Source organism: Struthio camelus, chromosome 22 (genome assembly GCF_040807025.1).
Source record: "Struthio camelus isolate bStrCam1 chromosome 22, bStrCam1.hap1, whole genome shotgun sequence".
NCBI classification, from domain to species: Eukaryota; Metazoa; Chordata; class Aves; order Struthioniformes; family Struthionidae; genus Struthio; species Struthio camelus.
In genome coordinates this window covers 2,645,915-2,669,621 of record NC_090963.1, presented here as the reverse complement: position 1 = coordinate 2,669,621, position 23,707 = coordinate 2,645,915, and the positions used below count along the sequence as shown (strand labels likewise).

At 47.4% G+C, this 23,707-nt stretch overlaps 4 protein-coding genes across 17 annotated transcripts in view; 3 read left to right on the top strand and 1 right to left on the bottom strand.

The window, feature by feature from the left end:
- The window catches only part of DIXDC1 (DIX domain containing 1), a 45,806-nt gene extending 41,797 nt beyond the window's left edge, over positions 1–4,009 (top strand). For 4 of the 7 annotated variants that reach the window (XM_068917031.1, XM_068917032.1, XM_009670216.2 and 1 more), the window contains 3 exons: positions 138–246; positions 832–940; positions 1,929–4,009. In XM_068917031.1, coding sequence (XP_068773132.1) covers positions 138–246; positions 832–940; positions 1,929–2,009 — 299 coding nt within the window. In that variant the 3' untranslated portion in view covers positions 2,010–4,009. Of the gene's footprint in view, positions 1–137; positions 247–831; positions 941–1,646; positions 1,903–1,928 lie in introns of those variants that run through there. The other 3 variants (XM_068917034.1, XM_068917035.1, XM_068917033.1) reach the window with 2 other exon arrangements.
- Positions 4,010–4,586: 577 nt separating this feature from the next.
- Positions 4,587–14,366, top strand: DLAT (dihydrolipoamide S-acetyltransferase). Of its 5 annotated transcripts, none has more exons than XM_068917041.1 (15): positions 4,587–4,829; positions 5,929–6,030; positions 6,365–6,489; positions 6,608–6,764; positions 7,911–8,037; positions 8,420–8,610; positions 9,125–9,287; positions 9,515–9,582; positions 10,362–10,454; positions 10,550–10,657; positions 11,214–11,329; positions 11,613–11,775; positions 11,892–12,028; positions 12,733–12,871; positions 13,230–14,366. In XM_068917041.1, exons 2-14 carry the CDS (start codon positions 5,956–5,958, stop codon positions 12,860–12,862), a joined length of 1,653 nt encoding a protein of 550 aa, XP_068773142.1. In that variant the 5' UTR covers positions 4,587–4,829; positions 5,929–5,955; the 3' UTR covers positions 12,863–12,871; positions 13,230–14,366. The 5 variants fall into 5 exon arrangements, with proteins under 5 accessions (XP_068773142.1, XP_068773140.1, XP_068773141.1 ...); XM_068917040.1 differs by lacking the exon at positions 4,587–4,829 and adding an exon at positions 5,258–5,340; XM_068917038.1 differs by lacking the exon at positions 4,587–4,829 and adding an exon at positions 5,336–5,572.
- A 1,113-nt stretch (positions 14,367–15,479) lies between these two features.
- PIH1D2 (PIH1 domain containing 2) lies at positions 15,480–18,076 on the bottom strand. Of its 2 annotated transcripts, none has more exons than XM_068917045.1 (5): positions 17,887–18,076; positions 17,673–17,817; positions 16,936–17,181; positions 16,133–16,395; positions 15,480–16,020 (listed from the first exon to the last, which is right to left on the bottom strand). In XM_068917045.1, the coding sequence occupies exons 1-5, from the start codon at positions 18,058–18,060 to the stop codon at positions 15,874–15,876; spliced, it is 975 nt and encodes a 324-aa protein (XP_068773146.1). In that variant the 5' UTR covers positions 18,061–18,076; the 3' UTR covers positions 15,480–15,873. The 2 variants fall into 2 exon arrangements, with proteins under 2 accessions (XP_068773146.1, XP_068773147.1); XM_068917046.1 differs by having other exon boundaries at positions 17,673–17,796; positions 17,887–18,073.
- Positions 18,077–18,391: 315 nt separating this feature from the next.
- On the top strand, positions 18,392–23,427 carry NKAPD1 (NKAP domain containing 1). Of its 3 annotated transcripts, none has more exons than XM_068917047.1 (5): positions 18,392–18,523; positions 19,498–19,598; positions 20,772–20,924; positions 21,469–21,522; positions 22,485–23,427. In XM_068917047.1, the coding sequence occupies exons 1-5, from the start codon at positions 18,455–18,457 to the stop codon at positions 23,002–23,004; spliced, it is 897 nt and encodes a 298-aa protein (XP_068773148.1). In that variant the 5' UTR covers positions 18,392–18,454; the 3' UTR covers positions 23,005–23,427. The 3 variants fall into 3 exon arrangements, with proteins under 3 accessions (XP_068773148.1, XP_009668507.1, XP_009668508.1); XM_009670212.2 differs by lacking the exon at positions 18,392–18,523 and adding an exon at positions 18,660–18,908; XM_009670213.2 differs by lacking the exon at positions 18,392–18,523 and having other exon boundaries at positions 19,500–19,598; positions 20,660–20,924.
- The last annotated feature ends 280 nt before the right edge of the window (positions 23,428–23,707 follow it).

Genomic DNA, 23,707 nt, shown 5'->3' with positions numbered 1-23,707 from the left:
TCTTGTAAGGAAGTCCTTCCTACCTCCTAGTTCTCTCCTGTGATGGCAAGCTTGATGCTGAGAGCACCTCCATTGTAATGGGGCAAGAGAAGGACCATGTTCACTGGTGATGGTTCTCTGTGCTCTTTTCTTTGCAGAACTGCCTCACTCTCACAGCACGCCCGCAATGAACACCGGTGCCTGCACCAAAGTTTTGTACTTCACTGACCGCTCCCTCACACCTTTTATGGTCAACATACCAAAGAGGTGAGGCCTGCTGTTTCCTTGCTGACATGGGTATGGAAGGCGCTCTATTCCCTAACAGCACTAGTTTGATCTCTTCCTGGTGTGGTCACTGCTGGCACAGGTTCCCTGTGCGTTAAGTCAGACATCTGAGTTCATTCCTTTGAGTGGGAAAATTACGTAAAGGAGTCCTCTAGCTGATAGATTTGTTTATTAGATTCCCCAAGAGATTTCATGGGGGGGAGGGGGGGGACTGCGTTGTTTGGGGGGTTTTTTTCTTTGTTTTTTGTTTCCTTTGTTAATTTCCAAGGGAGAGCAGCCAGGCAGTTCTGTTGTGGCATGTAGTGCAGGACTGCCTTGCAAAAATACTCCTGGCTGTCAATGCAAAAGGGGAAAGGACAAAGGTTGTTTGGGGGGGGAAAACAGGTTAGGTCTTAGGAAAAGAGGAGGTGAATCTTCCTCTGAAGAGGCCCTGGGGCTGAAATGTTTGTGGCCAGGGTGCCACATGCCTAGCCAGGTTTGTGCTGTGGCTTAGCATGATATGGAGTAACACCTAAACTAAATCTGTGACTGTGTACCATGGGATAGTGCAAAACTCTTCCCTTGCAGGTTAGGGGAAGTGACTCTGAAGGATTTTAAGGCAGCTATTGATCGTGAAGGAACCCACCGGTACCACTTCAAAGCTCTGGATCCAGAGTTTGGCACGGTTAAGGAGGAGGTAGGTGTGGAATTTGGCCATCAGCCAGTATGGTGTGCAGTGTTACCACTTAACCCTGGAGACTTTGGTCATACTCACTTGTCAATGAATGAAGTTGCCTCAGAACAGTGTGCCATGTTTTCACAACTGTAGATTAGGCTTCTCTTGTAAAGCGCTAAAACAGGATGTTTTCATCCCCAGCCAGACCAATGACATGACTGTGATTGCAGTTACCTGTGGTTCGCAGAGCCCCTTGTGCGAAGAGCTGGCTATTTGTAAGGGCAATCTGTGACACAGCATTGCTCAGAGGACACTGGGCAAGAACCTGAACCACACTTCTAGCTCTGCAGTGGCTGTGTGAACTCTGTTGCAGTGAGAGACCCTGTAAGCAAATTAGATTTACTGAAAAACCATGTTCTCCTACTTTGTCTTTTAAAGGTTTTTCAGAGGTGATAGTGTTTTTGTGGCATCTTTTCCCTTGTATCCTGCATTACAGCCCCTGTTTGGGCAGTGGCTGGTGTTGGCGCTACTGTCACTTTAGCCCTTCACATTCATTAAAGGTTTTTGGGACGGTTCCTGTTTCACAAGTCGATAAAGGCAAGAGGGATTACCTTATTTGGCAACAGTCAGGTGACTAGGTAGCCGTTCTGCAGAAAACAGTTGTAAGTTGTGATGTGATAGATCACAAAAAGGCAAAGACAAGAAACATGCCATCTTTCCTTTTCAGAACAGCAATGACAACAACAATATTGACTGTTTTTGATTAGAGAAGGAGCCTAAGCTGTTTTTCCCCTAAAGCCTGAAGGGAATATTCAGGTCTGTGTCAATGTTGGATGAAATGTATGTTCCGTGGGCTGCGTGGTCTGAGCTAAGCTCTTTGATTTCATGCCTGCCTCTTCTTATGCCACTCGTGCAGGAAAGTGGTGTCCTAGCTCCAGAGGTGACTGGACTCACTTGCTTTTTTTTTTTATTATTTTATTTTTTCTTTTTTTTTCTTTTCTTTTAACAGGTATTCCATGATGATGACATCATTCCTGGTTGGGAGGGGAAAATTGTGGCCTGGGTAGAAGAAGACCATGGGGATAATTAATTGAACTTTTAGGTCCTTTCACTGTGGGAACCTGTAACTGGCTGCTGAGCTCAGAGAATGACCAAAAAGTATGTGTCCTGGAAGGAGCGCAATTCAAGCTAGGGCTTTTTTGCAAACAATGGGTAACGTGCTGTTGTATGCATGGACACCTGGCATCACACTTTCCATGGCCAAATGCAGACATGTGGTTGTAAGACTGAAATGACAGGTCTGTGGGAAGGAAACACCTTGCTTTGTCCTGTCAACTAAACCCTGAAGGCCTTAATGATGCATTTCTCCCTTCCCCTGCCTCTCCATTCCTGCAATGTCTGCGTAGCGGTTTGTGATCTGAGCATTTCAACGTTGGTTTGTTGTACACAGTATTATATAAATCTGCACTGATGGCAGAAACGTGAAGCTTTGTCTTCATGAACCAGAAGATGCTGCTAGATTCTGTGAGCAGAAGGTCTGACTGACTCCAGCCCTGGACTTGCATGTGCTACAGGAGCAGGGTGAACTTTGTGGACAGTCCAGATGGACAGTATAGAGACCTGAGCTGGGAAGGGAAGACAGTCTTCTGAAGCCTTCATGCACTGTCTAAAGCGAAGATCATCAGCTTGGCAAAGCTCCTCTTCTCCCCAGATTCAGGCTTCCAATTCCTAGCCCTTCTTCTGCTGCCTGCCTTCCAAACTTGTGCTCACTTCTTGAGGTCCATTGTGGGTTTGCTTTGTTGCTCTGGGAACTCTGGTAACTTGGTGCTTGCTTATCTGCCGAAATATTTCATTTGTGGGAGGGAGCTGGAATCACCTGCTTGCCCAAAGTACTTTTAACTGCCCTCCTTGATGAGCCCCTTTCCCTGCACTCCTGCCCTCTCCTCTCTTCCAGCAAGGCAGATGGATTGTGCAACCAACAGACATGTCTCTTCAGGTTTAAAGCAGTAGTGGGAGTCTGGGTGCTGCATCTGCCTCCTTTTTCCCTAGCCGCCTTTGTGCGGGCATCAGTGTGCACTGCTGTCCGCTGATTGCAAGGGCTCCCAAACGCATAGCCACGCTGGCAGGATAAACCCTGTCAGCACAGCACCCATTCCCACTCCTTGGGGTGCCTGAGGGAGCAGGAGACAAAGTGTTTGCTGGGAAGGTACAAACCCTGAAGTCTGTGAGGGTTTTGGATTCCTCCCCCCACCAATGGATTGCCTGTCTCTGCCCTTCAGCTGCCATGCAGCTCGACTGCCATGCAGTGCTGACTGTGGTTTGCAGCAGACACTGACTTAAAAGGTTGAACAGTGAGTCAAGGCTCTGCTCATCCTCGGTACGTGTGGCTCTGCCATGGGCTACGTGCGTGTCTGTGCTGTGCGTGAGGCTGGGAGACAGTGAACTTGGGTTTTATTGTTTTATATTAACATGTCCTTTTTGTAAACCTGTTCCTGTTTTTGGAATTATTTTATACCAGTTTACATCGTTGTCTGAGGACTGTGGATATTTTTATACCTGTGCAAGTCCTTTCTGTATATTTCTGCACGCATTATACTGTATTTTACTCCTTTTCCTAGTGGATGCTGAGATGTTTTTATATGGTCTCCTGTAAACACGGTGGGCTCGTAACTTTATTTTACTATGGAAATCCAACTAGTTCCTACAGGGTTTTATATTTTGGCAGCTTGTAGAGACAGTAACAGTGCCACCTTTCTTCTCGCCGCTTTACTGTCCAGCAAAGAGCTCAAGACTCTCATGTGGCCCCATGCTGCACTGGCACAATATCTACAGCCTGCTGTTTTCTACAACTTGTTACAGTGATTTCTTTTCCTCACAGACAGCAGCCAGACTATCAATGGGAAAGTTAATGAAGGGAGCGTGGGGGAATGTATCTGTCTTGGAAAAGAAACGCAAATTATCTTCCTCCCTGGAACTGGTTTCTCTGTTGCATGATGTTTAGTGGTTTGCTGTAAGAGAGCATGGGGTTATCATAGTGAAATTCATTGTTGTATTTCAATTGCAAATTCTTCTCAAGTATTTCTTACTTCAGCTTTTACTTACTGGTTTTATTTCAGCTAGAACCACACACTGAGGCTGGCATTTTACAGAGACAAATAAGACCCTTTTCGAGGTCTGCACTTGCATTTCCCTATTGCCCTCTGCTACTCAAAGATGGGGCAGCCTGGTTTCGGAGGACTGAAGGCACAGGAGGTGGTTCACGTGACCAGAGCTTCTGATGGATAGGGTGTCAGTACAGCCTTGCCCAGAAGCTCTCCAGCCTTCCCATGGAGAAAATAGCTGTTAATTGACATAGGAGATAGTTTTTACTCTGGTTCAGAGGACTGTAACCACGGTCCTATCTCCTATCCTTACTTTCACTCCCGCCAGAGAACCAAGGAGTGAACTGGCTCTGGAAAGCTTTCTGCCACATGCTGTCCAGAGCAGGAACAGGATATACTGGCAAGGGAGTCAGGCTGGCATAAACTCTTGCTCCTTGGGGCTGGAGGTCACATACCTCTCATCAGTGTTAACATCGTGTATAAACCAGGACAAGAAAGGGCATGCCCCGAGACAGGGCTGACAGCAGTGCTCTTGTTCGTGGGTTCCTGGGGGCAGCCCTCATGGGGAGGCAGGGAACTGATTTTGGGGAGTGATGCAAGAATTGCCTCGTTCTCCTTCCGTGTGGCACACGCACAATTCGGGTTCAGCCTCCTTTCTGCAGTGACGCCGCAGCCTTCTCTGGATTTTTTTTCCTTGGCCTGAGGGATAGAAATAAGTCTGAAGGAGGGAAGAAACAGCAGGCACAAGGCAAAGGGTGGCAAATGTTTGTGCCAGGTGCTTCTCTGGCTTTCAGCGGTCTGACTCTGTAGTAAGAGCAACTTCAGCGGATTTATACTGGGGGGGAAGCGCCTAAAACTCAACAGCTAGGACTTGGCTTTTGACTGTTTTGCGTCTGTGTCTATTCCTCTCCCATTTTCTTCAGTGTTACTTCCCTCTTTCCTGTAATTGTGCCTGGATTATCGACCGCACGAGTGCTATACGTAAAACTACATTTCTCGTAGACGCTCTGGCGCTTGCGCTCGTGGCTCTAAAAGGGGCAGTTATTCCCAGGAAAAGAGGAAACCGCGGCCCCTCCGTCGGGCTTGGGCCCTTCCCGATAAAGCGCGGCCTCTGTATCGCGGCCGGGGAGGGCCGGGGGCGGCTGCGCGGCCGGCGGGGGCGCGCCGCCATTACACGGCGGCACTGCACTTGTGCCGCGCCGCCGCGCTTTACGGCGTCGCGCGGCAGCGTCGCGCGGGGGCCGTGCGGCGCCGTGCCCGGACGGAGGAGGTCACCGAGCGGCGGCGGCGCCGCGGCTCCAACTCCGGCTCCAGCATGTGGCGAGTGTTGGCGCGGCGCGTGGCCCGGGCGGCGCCGGGGGTCGCCGCCGGCCCTACGCGGGGCTGCCGGGCGTTTGGTGGGGCGGCGGGGGCCGCGTTAGCCGGCCGGGGCCCAGCGCGGGGCGGCGGGCTCGGCCCCACGGCCCGGCCCGGGGGGCGGCTGCTGCCGCCGCCGCCCGCCTGGCCTCGCTTCGTGCCCCGCCGCTGCTGCAGCCTCCCGGCGCACCAGAAGGTGAGAGAGCCCAGCCCGGGGGCGGCCCCGGCACCCTTCCCAGGGCGGGCAGCCAAGCCTTCCGTCCGGGCAGCCCCGCTTCCTCCCTCGCTGTCCTCGCCGGGGCGGCCCCGGTTTCCCCCCCCCCCCCCGCCTCTCACCCCCCCGCCTCTCTCGGCCCCCCTGGGCCACCCCCCCCCCCCCGGAGGTGGTCAGCCGCCATGCAGCGCCCCTGCCCGGCGGGAGGCAGCCCCAGCCCGCTGGGGCGCTCGGGGAGAGGCTGCCCTCGCTGCCCCTTGTGCTGGGGACCCGCCTGTTCCCCTGGGTCCTGCCGCCAGGACCGCCCGGCTGCTAACGCTCTGCCCTGCTCCTGCCAGGTGGCCCTGCCGGCGTTGTCCCCCACGATGCAGATGGGCACCATTGCACGCTGGGAGAAGAAGGAGGGTGACAAGATCAGCGAAGGGGAGCTGATAGCGGAGGTATCTCCTGGGCACAGGCTGTGCTGCGTTTCGAATAGGCTGTGCGCATGCCTGCGGTCTTGGGCCTGGTCGCTCCCCCCACCCCAGCACAGATCTTCTGGAGATGCTGTCAGTAGCCAGTGACTAACAGCCTTTCAGGTTTGGCTGCTGCTTCTCCTTCCTCTGGAGTAAGGAGCAGAAGCGAGGCTTATTTGAGAGCACGTTTTCCAGAGCCGGTGGGACAGGGTGATTTTGCTAGAACTGTGTGCATTGGGACCCTCCGCTGTCAGATGGGAAGGCTCTGAGCTCGCCAGTATTTTGCTTTGTCTTAATGATGTCCTGTTCTCTCTCAAAGGTGGAGACAGACAAAGCAACAGTTGGCTTTGAGAGCATAGAGGAATGTTACTTAGCCAAGATCCTGGTGCCAGAAGGAACAAGGGACGTTCCTATTGGGGCCATAATATGTATCACAGTTGAAAAGTATGTGTTTTGATAACGTTTCGGTGGAATTTTCTCTGTTGGGGCTGCTTGGGTGCCCTGCATGAAAGGCTTAGAGACAGCAGTCTGACTGGTTTTGTGGTTCCACGTTCTCCTCTAGGCCTGAACATGTTGATGCCTTTAAAAATTACACGCTGGATTCTGCAGCATCTGCTCCTCCTGCAGCAACAGTGCCTCCCCCCCCAACTGCAGCTCCCTCGCCACCACCTCAGCCTTCTCCTCAGGCTCCTGGCAGCTCTTACCCTCCTCACATGCAGGTGAGAGAGCGTTCCTAATGAATTCATGTTTGTTGCACTCTTTTTCTGTGACTTTGGCATTGCTAGCCCCAGGGTATTGTGCCATAAATTCCGTCTAGAGTGGGAGGTTACTAGCTACAGCTGCAGGAGTGCAAGCCACTTAAGTGCATGCTTAAAGTAGGTGTCATTGGAGGTCCCGGTAAGCTGTTTTCTGAGAGGTATTTTAGCATTTCTTCTGTCAGTAGAAGAGAGACTTGTCTTTCTAGGATTCTTATGCAGGCCAGAAAAAAGCTGCTATGATTTGGACAGGTGTGACATAAAAAGACCCTGTGCAAATTGTGAATAAGCTCTGAAGACGCCGCTCGCATCTCCGAGCGAGGCTGAGTGTGGTATTGTGGTGAACAAACCAGATGTGTTTGTGGGTGACTAATAATGAGTTGTATTTGTGGGTAATGTTTTCACGCCGCTTAGTTGTTGAAGCGTACCTCTGTGTTTGAGTGCTTTGTTATGGGTTTATTTCTGCAATGTTCCTTTGAAATAGGAAATTGCTACTAATTTCATTTTACAGATGACATATGGAAACTGACTTGTCTGAGATGTTACAGGAAATCAGGGATTGAGCAGGGAGTTAATTCAAAGCTCTTTTATCTGACTTGTGTTTCTACTACTAAACCAGTTTTCTTCCCACTTGCTTGTCTTTTCCATCCAATTCTGCTCTGAAGGTGTGATTCCACATGCTGTTTCTGTTGCATGTGTTTAGTGTGCACGTGAAAACGTACAGCATCTTTGTGCGCTTATCGGAGGTAAAGCGTGTATAACTTCTAAAGGAGCGAAACCTGCTTGCTGCAGACAGGGTGACTTGCTTCAGTCTTCCTTTTGGTCTTACAGGCAGCAACTGCAAGACACTCTCTGTGCAGTGGTGGTACTAAACGCTTCAACATGGACGTTTCTTGGGTTTTGCTCCTGCTTGCTTTGCTGCTCGATAAAAGAAGCCAAACTAGAGATATGGCATAGCACTGTACTTTGCTTCAGTGGAACCAGATCTAAGAGTGCAGCAAAGACCAGCCACTTCCTTTGTTTGACATCACTTAGCTGGGAGTTAGAATTCTGTTTCTGTTCCTTTTGGGTTATCAGAGTCTGATTTACTTGCATTTACTGGCTTCACAGGTCACTCTCCCTGCACTGTCACCTACCATGACAATGGGCACAGTGCAGAGATGGGAGAAGAAGGTTGGGGAGAAACTGAATGAAGGAGACTTACTGGCAGAAATTGAGACGGACAAAGCCACAATAGGTGAGTCCGCTCCAAAGCCAAGACAGGGTGGTATATAGCCTTGAAGGAGGAGGAGGATCCAGAGTAGCTTTTGTGCAAACTGTTCTCTTCCAGCTGCCCAGGACACAAAGCTGTGGGCAATGAAAAACAGTATTGTTACTTCTCATTCCAGTGCAGAGGTAAACACTGCAGCTCCTAAAAACACTTCTGTTTCTTCATCTGTTGTTGTAATACACGTACAGTGCACAGAGATGTTTGCCTGCTAGTTGCATGGAGACGGATTCTCTTGCCTGCTAAAAAATGGCAGGGCTTTAGCTACCACTGTCTTTAGAAGCGTCGTAAGCATGAAGGGACTCTTTGGCTGTAGCAGGCACCAAAACAGTTTTATTTCTTTCCCTTCCAGGCTTTGAAGTGCAGGAAGAAGGCTACTTGGCAAAAATCTTGGTGCCTGAAGGAACAAGGGATGTGCCACTAGGAACAGCCCTCTGCATTATTGTGGAGAAAGAGTCTGATATTCCAGCCTTTGCTGACTACCGGGAGACTGGAGTAGTTGACCTGAAGCCGCAAGCTGCTGCTGCTGCTGCTCCTCCACCGGTAAGGACCCTCCTTAGCAGGGAAGAGAAGTTATGGGGACCACTGAGAACTGCTGATTTGATCTGAACAGTTCTGATGGTTTGACCCTGTGAAGCCCTAGGTCCAGTAATAACGTTTATGATCTTATGATGAGTGCCAGGCTAACGTATTTGTTGGTGATAGATATCACTTGTTAGGTCATCCAGTTTGCCCTGCGAGACCTGGAGCAGATCGCTCGTGATCTCTTCTCTAGCCTGTTATTTGAACCTGTTCTAATGCCGCCTCCTCCCACCGAAGTTAGGAGGACAAATTATTTCACCTTTTTCAGATGTACAGTTCGGCTTAATTGGCCACCTTCCCAGGAAGTTTTTGGTAGGACTTTGACACTCGGAAACTTCTCTGAATCTGAAAATCCTCCCAGATTAACGTCTGTTTGCTGTTCCCTTTACTGAAAATGAAATACGTTCTCTTATTGTACTGGAGTGAAACCTTCAAGGCTCTTGCTGAAGCTAATGGCTTTGATCCTTCTGTTAAGGTGATGGCAACTCCTGCTGTTCCTCCTCCTCCGCAGCCTGCTGCCCCTCCCACTCCAGCCTTCGCTGCAGGTGTGCCTTCTCCCCAGAAAGGAAGGATCCTAGTTAGTCCCCTGGCAAAGAAACTGGCAGCAGAAAAAGGAATTGACCTCGCCCAGGTGAAAGGTAAGTTGTCTTTCCCTTCCATTGCTCTCGCTGTCAAGTATCTGTCCCTCTAGGTGCGTGCTTACTTATCCTTTCCCTTCTTTCCTGTCAGGAACGTTTGCAGCTCTCCCTCACCCCCAGGGGCTGTGTTAACTAACTTATCTCTGTTAAACAAAAGTGGTACCCTTATAAGCAATGCCCAATTGCAAATAATTGATACCCTCTTATTTTTCCCTTGACTACCTTAGGTACCGGACCGGATGGTAGAATCACAAAGAAAGATGTGGAGTCATTTGTGCCACCAAAGGTTGCTCCAGTGAGTAGGCCTGAGATCTCTGAGAATGGCTATGTTGTGAAAATGATGGAAATGCTCCATAGGCATGCAGTTATTACATGGAAGTGTTATCGTCCCTGGATTGGTTGGGTTATGATTCTACGTGGACTGTAGAGACTATTAGATTGCAAAGCTTAACTTGTCAGAAACGCGAAGGAAGTTTTCTTCCTTAATTTGTCCAGTTCGTATTTCACTGAAGAAACAAGTTCTGTGCTCCCAAGCATTCTTGCGGTCGCAACATTGCTTTGGGTTCAGGTAAGCCTAGTTTCAACTGATCTGACGTTGCTGAAGAGAGGCAAACAGAGTGAAAGCCAGCATTATGAAGCGACAGCCTGTTGTAGTCCTTGTCCCAACTCTGTTCTTTGCCAGCTTCTGTTACAAAAGACAAGTACTGGAAGTGCTGCTTTGTGTACTGCTGGAAGGCACATGGCTGAGTGCGGTTTGCAAGTGTAGCATACATCTCTGCTGAATCCCTGAAACGCAATCATCTAGCGGGACTTACCATTCTTGGAACTCTATAGCAGTGTATCTCAGTCTCATATTTCAAAATCAGTCTAGTGCTACATATAATGATTAAATATAGGGTTTATAAATATCTAGAGAATCTAGCGGGGACCAGGGAGGAGAAGCTAGAGAGCAGAAGTACCTGCTGCTCACAAGTGACAGACACATAGCCCCAGCGCTTGCTTCACGTGCTGACCTACTCTGTCAAATGATATTTGGATAATGCAGTGAACTACACTGTCTTTCTCTAATTGCAGGCCCCAGCAGTAGAGGCAGTACCTGCAGTTGCTGCAGTTGCAGCAGCGCCAGTGGGGACTTTCACAGATATCCCTGTCAGCAACATTCGGAGGGTGAGAAGATTTTATCGCTTTCTGAGATTGTTATTTGCAGTCTTGAATTTTCTGACTTGATTTGCTCTTTTAATTGCTTTCATTGATACCTTCAGGTCATTGCTCAGCGGCTGATGCAGTCTAAACAAACAATACCTCACTATTACCTGTCTATCGACGTAAACATGGGAGAAGTGCTGGTGCTAAGAAAAGAACTCAATCAGGTACAGCAGCTGGAGAGTCATGGCGAGAGTGTGGGGGAATAAAATGCTAGATTCTCTCACAGGCTTTCCCACTCTGCTCTTTGGTGATGCACCCCTTTGACTTAGGAAAAATAATCTTTCCACTGCCCGTGCTGCTTCTGGTGGATCAGTTCTGGACCGCCTTGTGGCGGAATGGGACTTTTTAACCAAGTACTGTGCACTGGTATTCTGACTTCCCCGAGAGCAGTACTTTGCTTGGAGTTCTTCCTTTTTTTCAGCTGGAGGGCAAAAGGTAAAAAGAGCACCTGCTTTTTAAGTGAGATGCTAATTCTAAGCCAAGTTTGGGGAAACAGACATGAAAAAATAGATCCAAGAACTAACATGTTCTTCAGTTACGAGGGAGACGTATTCACCTGCTAAATAATCGTGGCCCTTCAAATATTAATGCTTACAGATAGCATGTTTTTTTTTTCCCCCCAAGATTTTCTCTAAACAGGGCTGCAGGGCAGTGACGATCTAAATTAACTTAGTTAATATGAGAGAGACCAACTGATGCCTCAAATCTCTTTCTTTACAGGTGGTCTCGGATAACATTAAGCTCTCTGTCAATGACTTCATAATTAAAGCTTCGGCTCTGGCATGCTTGAAGGTGCCCGAGGCGAATTCTTCATGGATGGACACAGTTATTAGGCAGTAAGTTTATGGTACGGTCGAAGCCAGAAACTTTCTTTGTTCAGTAGAGAGTTCACAGCATAATAACAGATCTTCTGGTGGGATTTTGAGGTGGGAGGCTGACGGGTGTAATGCAAAGGCTGAGGGGTTTTAGTGAAAGTGCTAAGAGCTTTGTGTCTGAGGCCAGTGTGCAAGGTGAAATACTTTTTGCGAAATGAATATTCACTTGAAGTTATCTTAACGCTTACAACAATTTTTCATTATATCTTGCTAGAGTAACTTGTATCTGCATTGTGTCTTGCAGAAATCACGTAGTAGATGTTAGCGTTGCAGTGAGTACTCCTGCAGGGCTTATAACGCCTATTGTGTTTAACGCACATATAAAGGGCCTGGCTTCCATTAGTAAGGATGTTCTTTCTTTGGCAACTAAAGCCCGAGAAGGTAAACTTCAGCCACACGAATTCCAGGTGAGGGGCTCTGATCGCTGGTAATTATTGCTGCCCTTGACTTTTCGTCCCTGTTCAGAATGATGTGCTTCAGCCAAGTTGATTAATATGCTACATGAAACGTGTTTTTCTTGCAGGGTGGCACTTTCACGGTTTCCAATTTAGGAATGTATGGAATTAAGAATTTCTCTGCCATAATCAATCCACCTCAAGCGTGCATCCTTGCAGTTGGTTCCTCAGAGAAAAGGCTGGTGCCAGCAGATAATGAGAAGGGGTAAGCTGATTCTGCATATACTGAGCTTCTGGCTTAAAACTTTGAAACGATGGCTAGTTTTCTAACGCTCCCATTAGATTATCAGTTAAAAAAACATTTGAATGTTGATGCTCTACTGCTTCCAGTACCTTCTACAGGGAGATGTTGTGTTGTACTCTTAATGGGTATGTGACCCTGTTCCAGTGAGTGATGCCTGATGCGCCATACAGTTACCCTCACAACTTCCTTGCAAGTTAAGGAAGAGCTGTTTTTTACTTTGAGGGGAGGGATAAGCTGTGGAAAAGTCTTGGATCCACAATAGTTTAGGCACTAGTCCCTCTCTAATGAGGTGCTTAAGTTTGCACCCTTAAAGAAAGCCGAGGTGACGGTCAATGATTTTAGTGTCATGTGTATAATAGTGCCTTGTTTGCAAGACCCAGGCTAATGTTTGTGAAAAGTAGTTTATCTTTCATCATTAGACCTCACGTTTTCTAACAGAAGAAAAAGTCCTTTCACGCATGGTAAAAGTATAATTAAAACTGTAGAAATTAAGAGAGGAGACAAATTTATGGAGGATGGATCAGATGGACTATTGAATATGGTTATCTCCTATAGAATACATTCTGTTACTGTGTCTCTGATAAAAGCTTTTTTGCTTTGTTAGTGTCACTGGTTTGGCACTGATTTTTAGAGGGCTATGTGTTTGTTTTCCCTTCTTTTTTCAGATTTGGTGTGGCCAGTGTGATGTCCGTTACACTTAGCTGTGACCATCGTGTTGTGGATGGAGCAGTTGGAGCGCAGTGGCTTGTCGAATTCAAGAATTTCCTTGAAAAGCCTGTCACCATGCTGCTATAATTTAACTATGTGAGCAAAACTTTCCTGGGTCACACTGTTTTGTTCTAAACAAGCTATTTAGACTTTAGTGTTCAGACATAGAGTTCCTTTTTTTATTTTAAATATGTATTATATTGTCTGGTAATCTTATTACCAGTCTGTACAGATAAAATAGTTTGCAAAAAGGCTTTTCAGAGCAATACTGTATTTTTATACAGTTAACTTGCAAACTCTTTCAAAACAGAGTTAAGCATCCCAGATCTAAAAATTATCCAGGTGGTGTGCGTACTGCCATCTGCTCCTAAATTAGGTTGAACAGGGGTGTGCATACCAAGTAATTTCATGATCTCTGGGTTCTCAAATTTGAATTATAAACATCTCTTCACAGGAGTTCAGATGAGCAGGTAAATGAAATCTGCAAGTTGGTAGAAGGTGAATTCCCTTGTTAGTCTGTTCTCCTGCTGCGGTGGGCGACAATGACAGATGCACTAAGGGACTGGAGCCCCTGGGAAGATTTTCTCAAAGGCCAAGTGTTAGCATTGCAAATGTCTTTTGGAATTTGGCACTGGTTCTGACTTTCCCAGCTATGCGATCCCTTTTGAGCACTTTAACGTAAGGTGAAAGACCACTGACACCTGTGAGGTCAGAGGGAGCCACAATACCACAGGGAACGTGCTATCTTCTCCTGGACTTTCACTTACATGTGCTTTTATATGAAATCTCTTTTGCTTTTTCTTTTGCTAAGTTAATAGCAGAATACGATGCCATGGAAATAGCTGTTTTGCAGAACGTTCAAGAGAATCTGTGTGTTGGAACCCATATAGGCAATCACACATGCTAATCCCATCAGTGGGAATTAATCATGTGATGACTTGAATGTTTGAAGAAAACTTTTTTTTCAGGCATTCTAACATAGGAAGCTCTGAGTTAGTCACTGGTACTGCAGTCCTTCCATGCATTGTCTATGTTGTCCCAGCCTCAGTAAACTGCAGAATGTGCTATCCATGTATATACTGTATGTAAAATGCTAGATAGTTCAATGGACTTACGTCCAGTTACCCCAGTCATTGTATCCTGAATGGGGTACAGTGGTTAACATTATTAAATTCCACTTTCCAAATGGAAATGTTAATGTAAAAAGGAGGATTGTGTAGTAATTATGTAGTGACCAGGAGAATTAAATAGGAGGGAGAAGGTTTTGTAAAGAAAAAAAAAAACTAACCTGTTATTCTGTATATTGCATTAAGTACCGTCTCCTGTAAAGTCGTGGTACAAAATTCGCTGAAGATGTTGAAAGAAAGTACTGTGGAAATTAAATATTTTTGTGGGAACTATTTAATGTCTGGTTGCAATGATACCTGGTTTTCATGTCTGGCTTAAGCAAAAAAAGTGTGTGTTTGGGGTGGTTTTTGGTTTTGTTGTTTTGTTTTGTTTTGTTTTTGAATGATCTAAAACGTCTTGGTTCCAGACTTGCTCTAGTGAACCTGTGTTCTATTAAACATTTGGAATTGACAGACTACTAAAATTGTTCCCATGCTTTTCTCTTCAGTAATTTGTGTGGCTTACCATACTGCTGTGGCACAGAGCGATTTACTCTTCCAGTTTGATAGTGAAACTCATCCTATTAACCTTACATTGTAACAACAAACGTTCAAAAATAACACATGCTTAAGTACTCTCATGCTTGTACTACCATGCAGCACTGAACTTGAACCTTCCTTCCTGCTGTGTTCACCAGTACCTGAAATTCTGGTTAAAGGGAAACCCTTGAACACTAATGTAAGTAGTTCATCCTATGGAAACACTCCCTGAATGACAGGAAGACTCAGGATCTTGTGGGGCGGGAAGCGTGTTCCAATTCTGTGCGTGTGTGCGCGCTCGGAGTGCTGACAGTGACTTCTGGCGCTGCTTCCAGCCTGCAACCTGCTGGCTCATCTCACACAGTCACACTATTTCAGCGTGGACTGCAGCTGTAGCCGCTGAACAGGATTTCAATGCAGCCTTCTAAGTTTCTCTGAACCGAAGAAGGGGGAAAGCCAGGAGCTGTTACTCTTTCGTAAGCCCCCATTTTGAAATTGCAGCTCTACACCAACTTGTCTGACTTCTGATGTGAGGAACATCCTTACAGTAACATGGTGTAGTGCAAATAAGGCATTGGTGTAAGAGCACTGTAATACCAAATTGGTCATGAAGCTACGATCATTTAAGCGATTGTATGTCCCTTTCCCCATGAAGGATACTAATTTTTATTAGTCTTGGAAGGTATTTTGTACTTCTAAGTTATTCTGCGTTTTGTGTATTAGTGTAAACTCATGCATCTTGTTTTCCTAGTTGAAGTACTCCAAGATTGTTTTTGATACCTAGCTTCACCCATAAGCATTCTTGAGCCTCGATTCTTTATACGCTGTTTTGAATGTTAATTTCAGAATGAGACCATCAAACAACAGACCTCTTCTGTACCAAACTGATAAAGTGAGGTCAAGCATATTTAGTGACTGAGAAGACTATGACGCCTATTCCAGTTGCAATCAGGAATTGTTCTAAAAAGAACAGGATGCAAGACAACTTGTAGAATCGCACATGACGTACTTCTGCTGGTTGTGCCAGCCTTAAATATATGAGAACTGCTCTAGCCATGTAACTCCAGTTATCAAAGAGCATTTATTTGAAAAAAATCAACTGCTATTGCTATATATTAAGGCAAAACTGAATCAGGTAGTAAAGCTTGTATGCATTTAAGGATCTTAAATACTACAGTTGTTTTAAAAAAAAAAAAAAAAGTAAACACTCAAGAAATACTTGAATACGTTAACTTTTTTTTTTTTTCCTCCAAGTTCAGTGGTGCTAACGTTTCTCCAGACTTCCTTTTCTATATATGCACACTCTAGGCCCTTTAATCCTAAGGGCATTTTGAGATACTCACCTTGGAAGATTAGGCTAGTTTAAAAAAAGAAAACAACTGTCATCACAAGGTAAAAGTCAGGATTCTCCTTTTGGGCTTCTGTGAGCGTAAACCTGAGAGAATGCAGTCTTTAAAGTTCTGGCTTGACAACTGGCATTGTGATGAGCAATACCCCTTTTCCTTTATTAAATACTGCTGTAGTTGCGTCTTCATCTACCAATGCTGGTAGATCCAGTTGCAGTTTGTATTTTTCAGGGACCTCAATGATAACATCATCCTAAAACAAGCGAATTACAATACTTGGTTAATTGTCAATGAATGGGCAGTGAACGCCTCTATGAATTGGATGCTACAGAGAAACCACAAGGTTACTCTTTCTGTTATCTTACCTTTGAAATACTCAGATCACACTCAGAAACAGAGCTAACCTCAGGCAATTTGATTTTCAGCTCAAGCTTTAGTGGTTTCTTGTTTGCATCCTTCACAGTGAGCATTTCATAGAGAGGTGTACTTAGCTCCTCTGGCAATTCCGTACTGGCAATTTCCTCTATCAGAGGCACTTTGGACTGTTGAACACTTTCTTCCAGCAGCACAGAATCACGGGTGCAGTCCTCTGCTTCCATGCTATGTAGCAACTGATCAAGAGTCAATTCTTTCCCGTACAAACACAAAAAAGCCCACACTTATTACGGAGTTATTAAAAACTGTAATGTTATGCCATTTGACAATTAATATTATTAAACTTATGATTGCAAAGCAGAAGCTTGATCGGCTGGAGATTGTAATTTGCTGTTTCTCTTTCACCCATGCTTTCTACTTTTATTACCAAATGGCTAAAAGTTACAGCAGCTACCCCTTTTACTCAGGTCAGAGCAAGAGATCCTCAGCCCCTCAAAGGATCTGACCCTAGCAGACCTCCAGCGGCTGGTGGGAATGTGCTGTTTCAGCATCACTACAGTTTCTCAACTGTAGAACGCAGGCGAGTAAGGGCCAAAACCCAGAGGTGAATGTAGATAGGCCAGCAGGGTTCAACTGAAGTCTGGCATGAATGCTACTCTGTTTCTCTAAATTTGTATGAGTGTGTCATTTATATGTAAGGCAAGGATTTGGGTAAGAAAGATTAGGGTTGAGGAAGTGTGTTGGAGAAGTCTGATAGGCCTTCAGGGAAAAGTGACAGCAGCTATCTACGTACCATTCCTGGTGTTGTGGGTGAGAGGTGCAGTTGGCATCTGCTTTCCTTTCAGGCTTTGCTGCATCCTTTCCAGGCTTCCTTTCAGTTTAAATGTTTCGATATTGTAGGAGCATGAAAGAGTAAGGCTGCATCGTTCCTCAACAAATTTAAGTGTCAAACGGATCAAGTGTTCCATTTTTTCTGTGTTTTCTTCTGCTCTCTGAAGAACATCTGGGTTATATGCCACGTCTATAATGCTGTAGAGTTCTGAAAAGATCAGTTAACGTGTCAGAATTATTGCGATGGTACTGCATCCTGGTTCACAGGGGCTGGCATGTATTGCCTACAACCTTATACTAACAATAGGTTTGTGATGCGCTTTATAATCACTTGATTTAAAAGTCACAGCACTGAATTGGCTGCTTCGGGCAGAGAGCTCATTCTAGAGCCTGGTGCAGAGACAGCACTGACCCATGCACCGTGTTTGTGCTCAAGCACGGGGATGCGATCCAAATCACCGTGGCCGAAGGGAGAGCTAGCGCCTACCTACTTTTCAGGATTCAGGTGTACACTATCGGTTGCGATTGGTGAGGTTTTCCGAAGAGAAAGGGCTCATTTCGGGCCTCTCTGGGGCATCCTTAAACCCCGGACCCCACGGAGCTAGGGGCTGGCCGTGTAAGAGCCGACCCGCTCCGCACTCGCGGCCCCGCCCGTCGCCCCAAGCGCTGCCCGCCGGGGAGAAACGGCGCCGCACGCACCTGCCGCCTCCGCCACCTCCTGCAGGGCCCCGGCGCTGACGGGCACGGGGTCGGCGGGGGCCCGCGGCGCCGGGACCCGGCTCCAGCCGCAGACGTTGACGAACAGCGGCCTGCCGGCAGCGCCCTGCAACACACCGAGCCGCAGCTGAGCGCCCCGCGCCGCCTCCCCCCCGCCCGCCCCGGCCCGGCCCCGGCCCCGGCGCCGCGCACCCACCGCCGGGCGGGCCCGCAGGCAGAGGCGCGGCTGCGGCGGGGCGCAGAGCCGCCGCGCCTCGGCGTGCTGCTGCCGCAGGAAGCGGCGGTAGGCCTGCGGCTCGCTCTCCGCCAGCTCGTCCAGCAGCGACCACAGCTGCGCCGCCCGCGCCGCCATCTCCCCTGCCGTCGCCATGGCGACCCGCGCCGGAAGCGCCCCGCTCTGGCCCGGCCCCGCTCGCCTTCCCCCCCCCCACCCCGGCTTCCTACCCGCGCCCGCGCGTTCCGGCCCCGCGCTGCTCCCCACCCCTCCTCACCGCGCTTCCCACCCGCGCCCGGCCGCCACCCCGCCTGCCCCGCGGCGCAGCCGGCCGTCGGGAGCGCCGGCACCTCCGGGAGCGCCGCCGGGCCGTTCCGCCCCGGGCCCGCCGCGGCTCGCTGCTCGCGGTGCGTGTTGCCGGGGGGGGAGGCGTTCGGCGCGGACCCACTTCCGGCGGGGAGGCTCCGGCGGCTCGGCTGGGCTCGGCGGGCGAGGGGCGCGGCGGCGGCGGCCCGCGGGGGCCGGGGCTCCGCGGCGGGCGGGCGGGAGGATGTCGCGGGTGCCGGTGGGGAAGGTGCTGCTGCGGAACGTCATCCGCCACACGGGCGCGCACAACAAGGTAACGGCCCGGCCGGGCCGCGGCGGGGCCCCGGGCGGCCCTCAGGCGCGGGCGGCCCGGGGGGAGCAGGCCCGGCCCGAGCTGCGGGGGGGCGGAGCAGACGCGTTTTTCGGGGAGAAAAGGAACTTGCTGAAGGCGGTGACGTAGCGCACCGTGAACGGCACTTGCCCGACCCTCTTCCTTCTTGAGGTCGGGGACCGGCAGCGCCTTTACGCGCCACGTTTGCCCGCTCTGAAAACGGCCTACTCGGGACTTTCTGTGGCGGAAATTATACTTTGCCTCTTAAAAACAGTAAACCCTTAAAATGAGGGGTTTTTTTCCCTGTTGTAGTTTTTATGCACTGTAAACGCTTCAGAGGTGTTGAACTTTGGGTTAATGTACACAGGTAGTATTTTAGTGAATGATATAGAAGCTGCATCAGCTTTAGCAAGCTATTTAATTCACCCTTGTTGCAATTAAGCAGGTCCGACACCTTAATCTCATAACTTCATAAAACGATTCTCTTACAGCCAGCCTACATGAACATAAATGCTTGCCAAACCCCTCAGTGTTTGCACGCTTTTTTTTTTTTTTAGTTTCTTGTGTAAGTTCTTACTTTGGCCTTGTCCTCCCCAGTGATAATTGTATACTGAATTTTCTGGCTGCATATATGCTTGGAATGGCAATGAATGACAATGCAAGGTAGCCAGCATGGGTGAGAGAGCAAAATCAGACAGTCGAAGCTCCAGTTGCAGGATCAAACCCATTATTTATCCTGCTGTTATACTTCCTTGTTTTGCTAGCGTTTTGCCATCAAGAGATTTCTCTTTTTGCTTATCTCGGTTCTAGCTAGAAATATTCATCTCTTTCAAGAAAGTTTGGGGTGAATTTTGGTAGCGCGAGTGCTGACTTCTGAGCTGGTACTTCATGCTACATGTCTGTAAGGTTTCCCTAATGTGGAAAGATTACGCTTGTTTCTTTTTTATGATTTACAGATTCAGGAAGAGTCAGAAATGTGGAAAATACGGGAGTGGGAGAAGCAGACAGAAGAGACTTACTGGAGAAAGCAAAGCAGAATGCTGTCTGACACCTCCAGGTTGGCTTTAGTTGTGTGGTCTTGACTTAACCACAGAATCCTTTTGTGTAATAATACTACATAATACTTTACAAATATCTTAAGAGCGTTACGTGATGACTGTGTAATATAAAGAGACCATGGTGGGTGTAGAGATCTTTGCTTCCTCCACAATGAATCCCCAGGAATCGGTCATACCACCTGCTTAAGTCTGACCTTTTATCTATTCATCTAGATGTATATAGCTTTCATAAGATTAAATAGGCCAGGCTCTCTGAAGCAGTTGGGGTACAAGCGCTTAAGTAGCATGTCAGGATGTTGTAGGGAGAGTCTAAACGTACTGGCATTTAGAAGGAGCCATAGGCTAGCAGTACACGAAATTGTTCTAGTATGGGGTCCTGCAATACCCCCAGTACTGGCTGTTGCTGAGGGGGTATCTGTTAAACCATCCTGGCATGCCTGAGGATCTCGCAAGCTAGATGGAAACAAGCTGGTTGGGGGGGGGGGGGTGGATTTTTTTGGTTTGTTTTTTCTACGTTTAATTTTTACTAGTGTGAAGACTTTCCAGAAGCGTGTATGTTGCAGGAAGTGGTTTTAGTTTCTCAGGAGAGAACACCTTTCATGCCTGTGCTGAGTCCACTGGTGTTGCTTGGCTAAGGAAATGTGGCAGTTCAAGTGAGAAACAGAAGTACAGCCATAGACATGTGAGATCACTGAAAACTCTGCTGAGGCTTTTTGTTGCACTGGGAATCTTAGTCCTGGTACCTGATCAGGTTCCAATTCCAGTAGGTCAGTTCTACTTCCCACCTTCCCCATCTGCTGTTTTTCACAGCTTATGTCCCACTGCATTTTGTTAGTCTCCTCCTGCAGAGTATTCCGGAGGAAGAAAACTGCAATTTTAGTGATAGGCAAGGTAAAGAGGGAGCCCTTTAAAGTGCTGTGAGCATCACTGTTTGCAAATAATTTTGCTGTGCATGGAGAGCAACGGTCAATGTGAACAACAGGGTTAGCTACTGAGTTGGCTTTGTGAGAGCTCTTAAGGATGACTATCTGTTGAAATGATATTCAGTCTTCTTGCATAGATGGACATCCAAGACTTGCTGGATTTTTGCTCCCCTCGCTGGACTAACCCCTTGCTCAGAAAGTTTCTCCATCAGAACTGACCGCTGAAGGACAACTGTTCTCTCTCTGCAGCAGTCGGATGCGCAGCGATGGCTTCGATGAGGAGAGCCACAGGGCCGACTGGAGGGCAAAGACCTCGCAGTTTCTTGACCCAATCGAAGATGATTTTAGGGCACGGTCCTGGAATAAAAAGCTCTATGAATGCGAAGCCAACATGCCGGACAGGTTTGTGGAGGAATTAATACTCTGAGATTACAACCAGAGCACCTTTCTGGAGTCCTGTCCCCAAAAGTTGGTATTTTTCTCTTTTCAGTACACAATCCTATAAAATAGTGGTTGGTCGCATTTTGAGGCTGAATAAGTTAAGACTCGCACACTTGTGCAATGTTACAGAGTGCCTGGATTTGAATGCATTCATAGAGTTCCTAAGTGACATTAAGCGTAGTGTTTATTACTTTGCTGAAGGAATTGGAAAAAAAATCTTGAGAAATGCAGGTTAGTGCTCTCAAGTATTTTAAAGAAATGTGAGTTGTGCCAATTTGCTAATCTGAAATGAGAACGAAACTGAGAACATAACGTGTTAAAATAGTACCATCCAAATTGGTTGTTTTTCCTTCCTCCTTTGATGAGGAGGTTCTGATTTCCTTTCTTCTTTGCTTCTAAACTCCTACTCATTTTGAGGCTCTGTCCTTTCAGAGCTTGATTTGTTCATTTTTATTTTTCTTAAAAGCCTTGTCTGTTCCTAACAGATGTTTCTGCTTCCTTACAGATGGGGTCACAGTGGCTATAAAGAGTTATACCCTGAAGAATTTGATACAGATAGGTAAGGCGAACAGGCTCAGTAATGTATTCAGAATCTTTATTTCAGTCAGGTTGTGCAGGGAATTTTGCAAAACGAGTTTTCAACGTTGACTATAAATCAACCTTTACTGTCAAAGCAGAGCTTTTCGGTTAGGGACCCCTCTGAAAAAGTTGAGTCCGTTAACACGGATTTTTTTTTTTTTTCCAATTCAGAACAAATGTCATCATTTCATAAGGATGCTGGCATTAACCTTCTAAGGCAAAAAATACTGAGTTAAGGCTTAAGTTGTCGTCGTCTTTTGTGATGCTCTCTGCCCTGTGTCAGGTTTTCCCTTGCCTGAGCCTCAGAAGGGGACCGTAGATCTTACGTTCATTAGACATTCAGCTGTAGCTTCAGTCCATAAAATGTCAGGAATCTGAGAGGTCTGCCTGATTAGTAGACTGGATCCAAATCAGCTCAGTACACAGCCTCTCAAATATCAGCTCCGGGTTCCCCTTTGTGTTACGGTGTACCTGGATTATCTGTGTTGCTCCTTATTTGGAGAATATGAACCCTCCCCATATCCTTCAAAATGGAGACTTGATTGTGTAATAAAATCTTAGGCAGCATTGTTTTTCAACTATATCTAGCAGAATCATCAAGTACGCTAGTCGTCTGGAATTTTAAATTCACAGATTTGAAATAACCTGCTGTCAATGAGTTTTTCATACACAGTAGTTTTAAATACATGTACTCCTTCGTTCTGGCTAGAGCATCTTAAACATCGCTATTAGAAAGGTATAGACCCAAACCATAAAAAAAAAAAAAAAACTAACCCACACACTTTAAACAGAAAAAGCAGCTACCACATCTGTCATAGCATCCATCTCCCTGCACAAGCCTAATGAATCAGTGGGCTTGTTTAAAACTTTGAAACTGAAAAGGCTGAACTCTTACATGCCTGCCTGTCTACTTCCTTCCAGTCATACTTGTTCTTCTTACAGCGATCAGCAAGAAGGAGATGAACAAAATGCTGTCAATGGCAAGAAGAAATCTCATCTGGGAAAGCAACCTGCCCGTGATTCGCACAAACGGAAAAAAACAAAGAAATCACACAGGAAAAAGCAAAAAAAACGATCACACAAAAAGCGAAAGAAAAAGAAAAAGGAGCAGGCAAGAACATCATCCGATTCTTCCCAGGAGAGTGAGTGCTCAGAAGAGACTTCAGGTACCCGCAAAGGGAAACACAAGCGCAAGAAAAAGACCAGGAAAGTGCCTGCCAGGAAACCTGCCTCTTCTTCTGGGCAGGAAAGTGACTTTTCCCATGCAAGCAGCTCAACCACCAGCAGCTCTGAGGACAGTGAATCTGAGGAGAAAAAAGAGAAATGTCCCCCCAAAAAGAGAAAGAAACGTCATAATTCTGTGTCGGAGAGGAACAGTGAAGTACCAGAGAAGAGGAGCAAGAGGAAGAACTGGAAAGTGGCAGCTGACGAGAAATCAGAGGATAGCTCAGATGAGGACTGATGAGGAAATACCGAGCCTAGGCTGCGGCTCAGACAATAAGGTAGAGGACAGAGGCGGGTGTTTTTCTTTCAGCACTGCCCCACGGTACAACGTGTTCAACACTGTGGTTTATCCCTCCTGCCAGCCCGCAGGGGAGAAACTGAGCTCTGGCTGCCTGCAGGACGTGCCCCCTTGCTTTTCACTGACTTGACATTGGAAAAGCTGGGGAGCAGCGGTCCGCCTCGCAGGTTGGCTGGTCCTGCCTACTCCAGATTGTCTTTACGTCGCCAGATTGACCTTTGATGCACAGAAACGTCACAGGCTGTCTACAGGCGTGACTGCACCATTTTTATTTTTTTAATTAAGTTTTAACAGATTGTTTCCTTTTTTCATGACCCAAGTAATGACCAACACATGCAATAAAAGAGCGGCAAGATGAAAGTCCGTCAGCCGAGCTGATGACAAAGGAAACGCCATTGGGTTTACACGGTAGCTTTGTCTTCCCTCCCTCCAGCAGAAGCGGATCTGTGTGGCCCTGTGCAGAGTCAGCTGGAGGCAGAAGGGAGCACAGGGGAATGCTCTCATTCCGGCGGAAGGTGCGGGCACTCCTTCCACAACGATGAAGGAGGGAGAGCCGCGTCTTTGCTCGTGGTTGCTGGCTGGCCGCCGCGTCTGCCTTTCCTCCTTTCCCTCTAGGGGAACGCAGAGCGCGGACAAGCCTCGG

Excerpts from the sequence above, each read along its gene's own strand:
- DLAT (XM_068917038.1), top strand. The coding sequence starts at position 5,336 with ATGTGGCGAGTGTTGGCGCGGCGCGTGGCCCGGGCGGCGCCGGGGGTC. Across the intron at positions 5,573-5,928 it reads GCCTCCCGGCGCACCAGAAG|GTGGCCCTGCCGGCGTTGTC; the intron begins GTGAGAGAGCCC and ends TGCTCCTGCCAG. Across the intron at positions 12,029-12,732 it reads CCAGCAGATAATGAGAAGGG|ATTTGGTGTGGCCAGTGTGA; the intron begins GTAAGCTGATTC and ends TTCTTTTTTCAG.
- PIH1D2 (XM_068917045.1), bottom strand. The coding sequence starts at position 18,060 with ATGGCGACGGCAGGGGAGATGGCGGCGCGGGCGGCGCAGCTGTGGTCG. Across the intron at positions 17,182-17,672 it reads GGAGGTGGCGGAGGCGGCAG|AACTCTACAGCATTATAGAC; the intron begins GTGCGTGCGGCG and ends TGATCTTTTCAG. Across the intron at positions 16,396-16,935 it reads CACCCACAACACCAGGAATG|AATTGACTCTTGATCAGTTG; the intron begins GTACGTAGATAG and ends TGTACGGGAAAG.
- NKAPD1 (XM_068917047.1), top strand. The coding sequence starts at position 18,455 with ATGTCGCGGGTGCCGGTGGGGAAGGTGCTGCTGCGGAACGTCATCCGC. Across the intron at positions 18,524-19,497 it reads ACACGGGCGCGCACAACAAG|ATTCAGGAAGAGTCAGAAAT; the intron begins GTAACGGCCCGG and ends TATGATTTACAG. Across the intron at positions 19,599-20,771 it reads ATGCTGTCTGACACCTCCAG|CAGTCGGATGCGCAGCGATG; the intron begins GTTGGCTTTAGT and ends CTCTCTCTGCAG.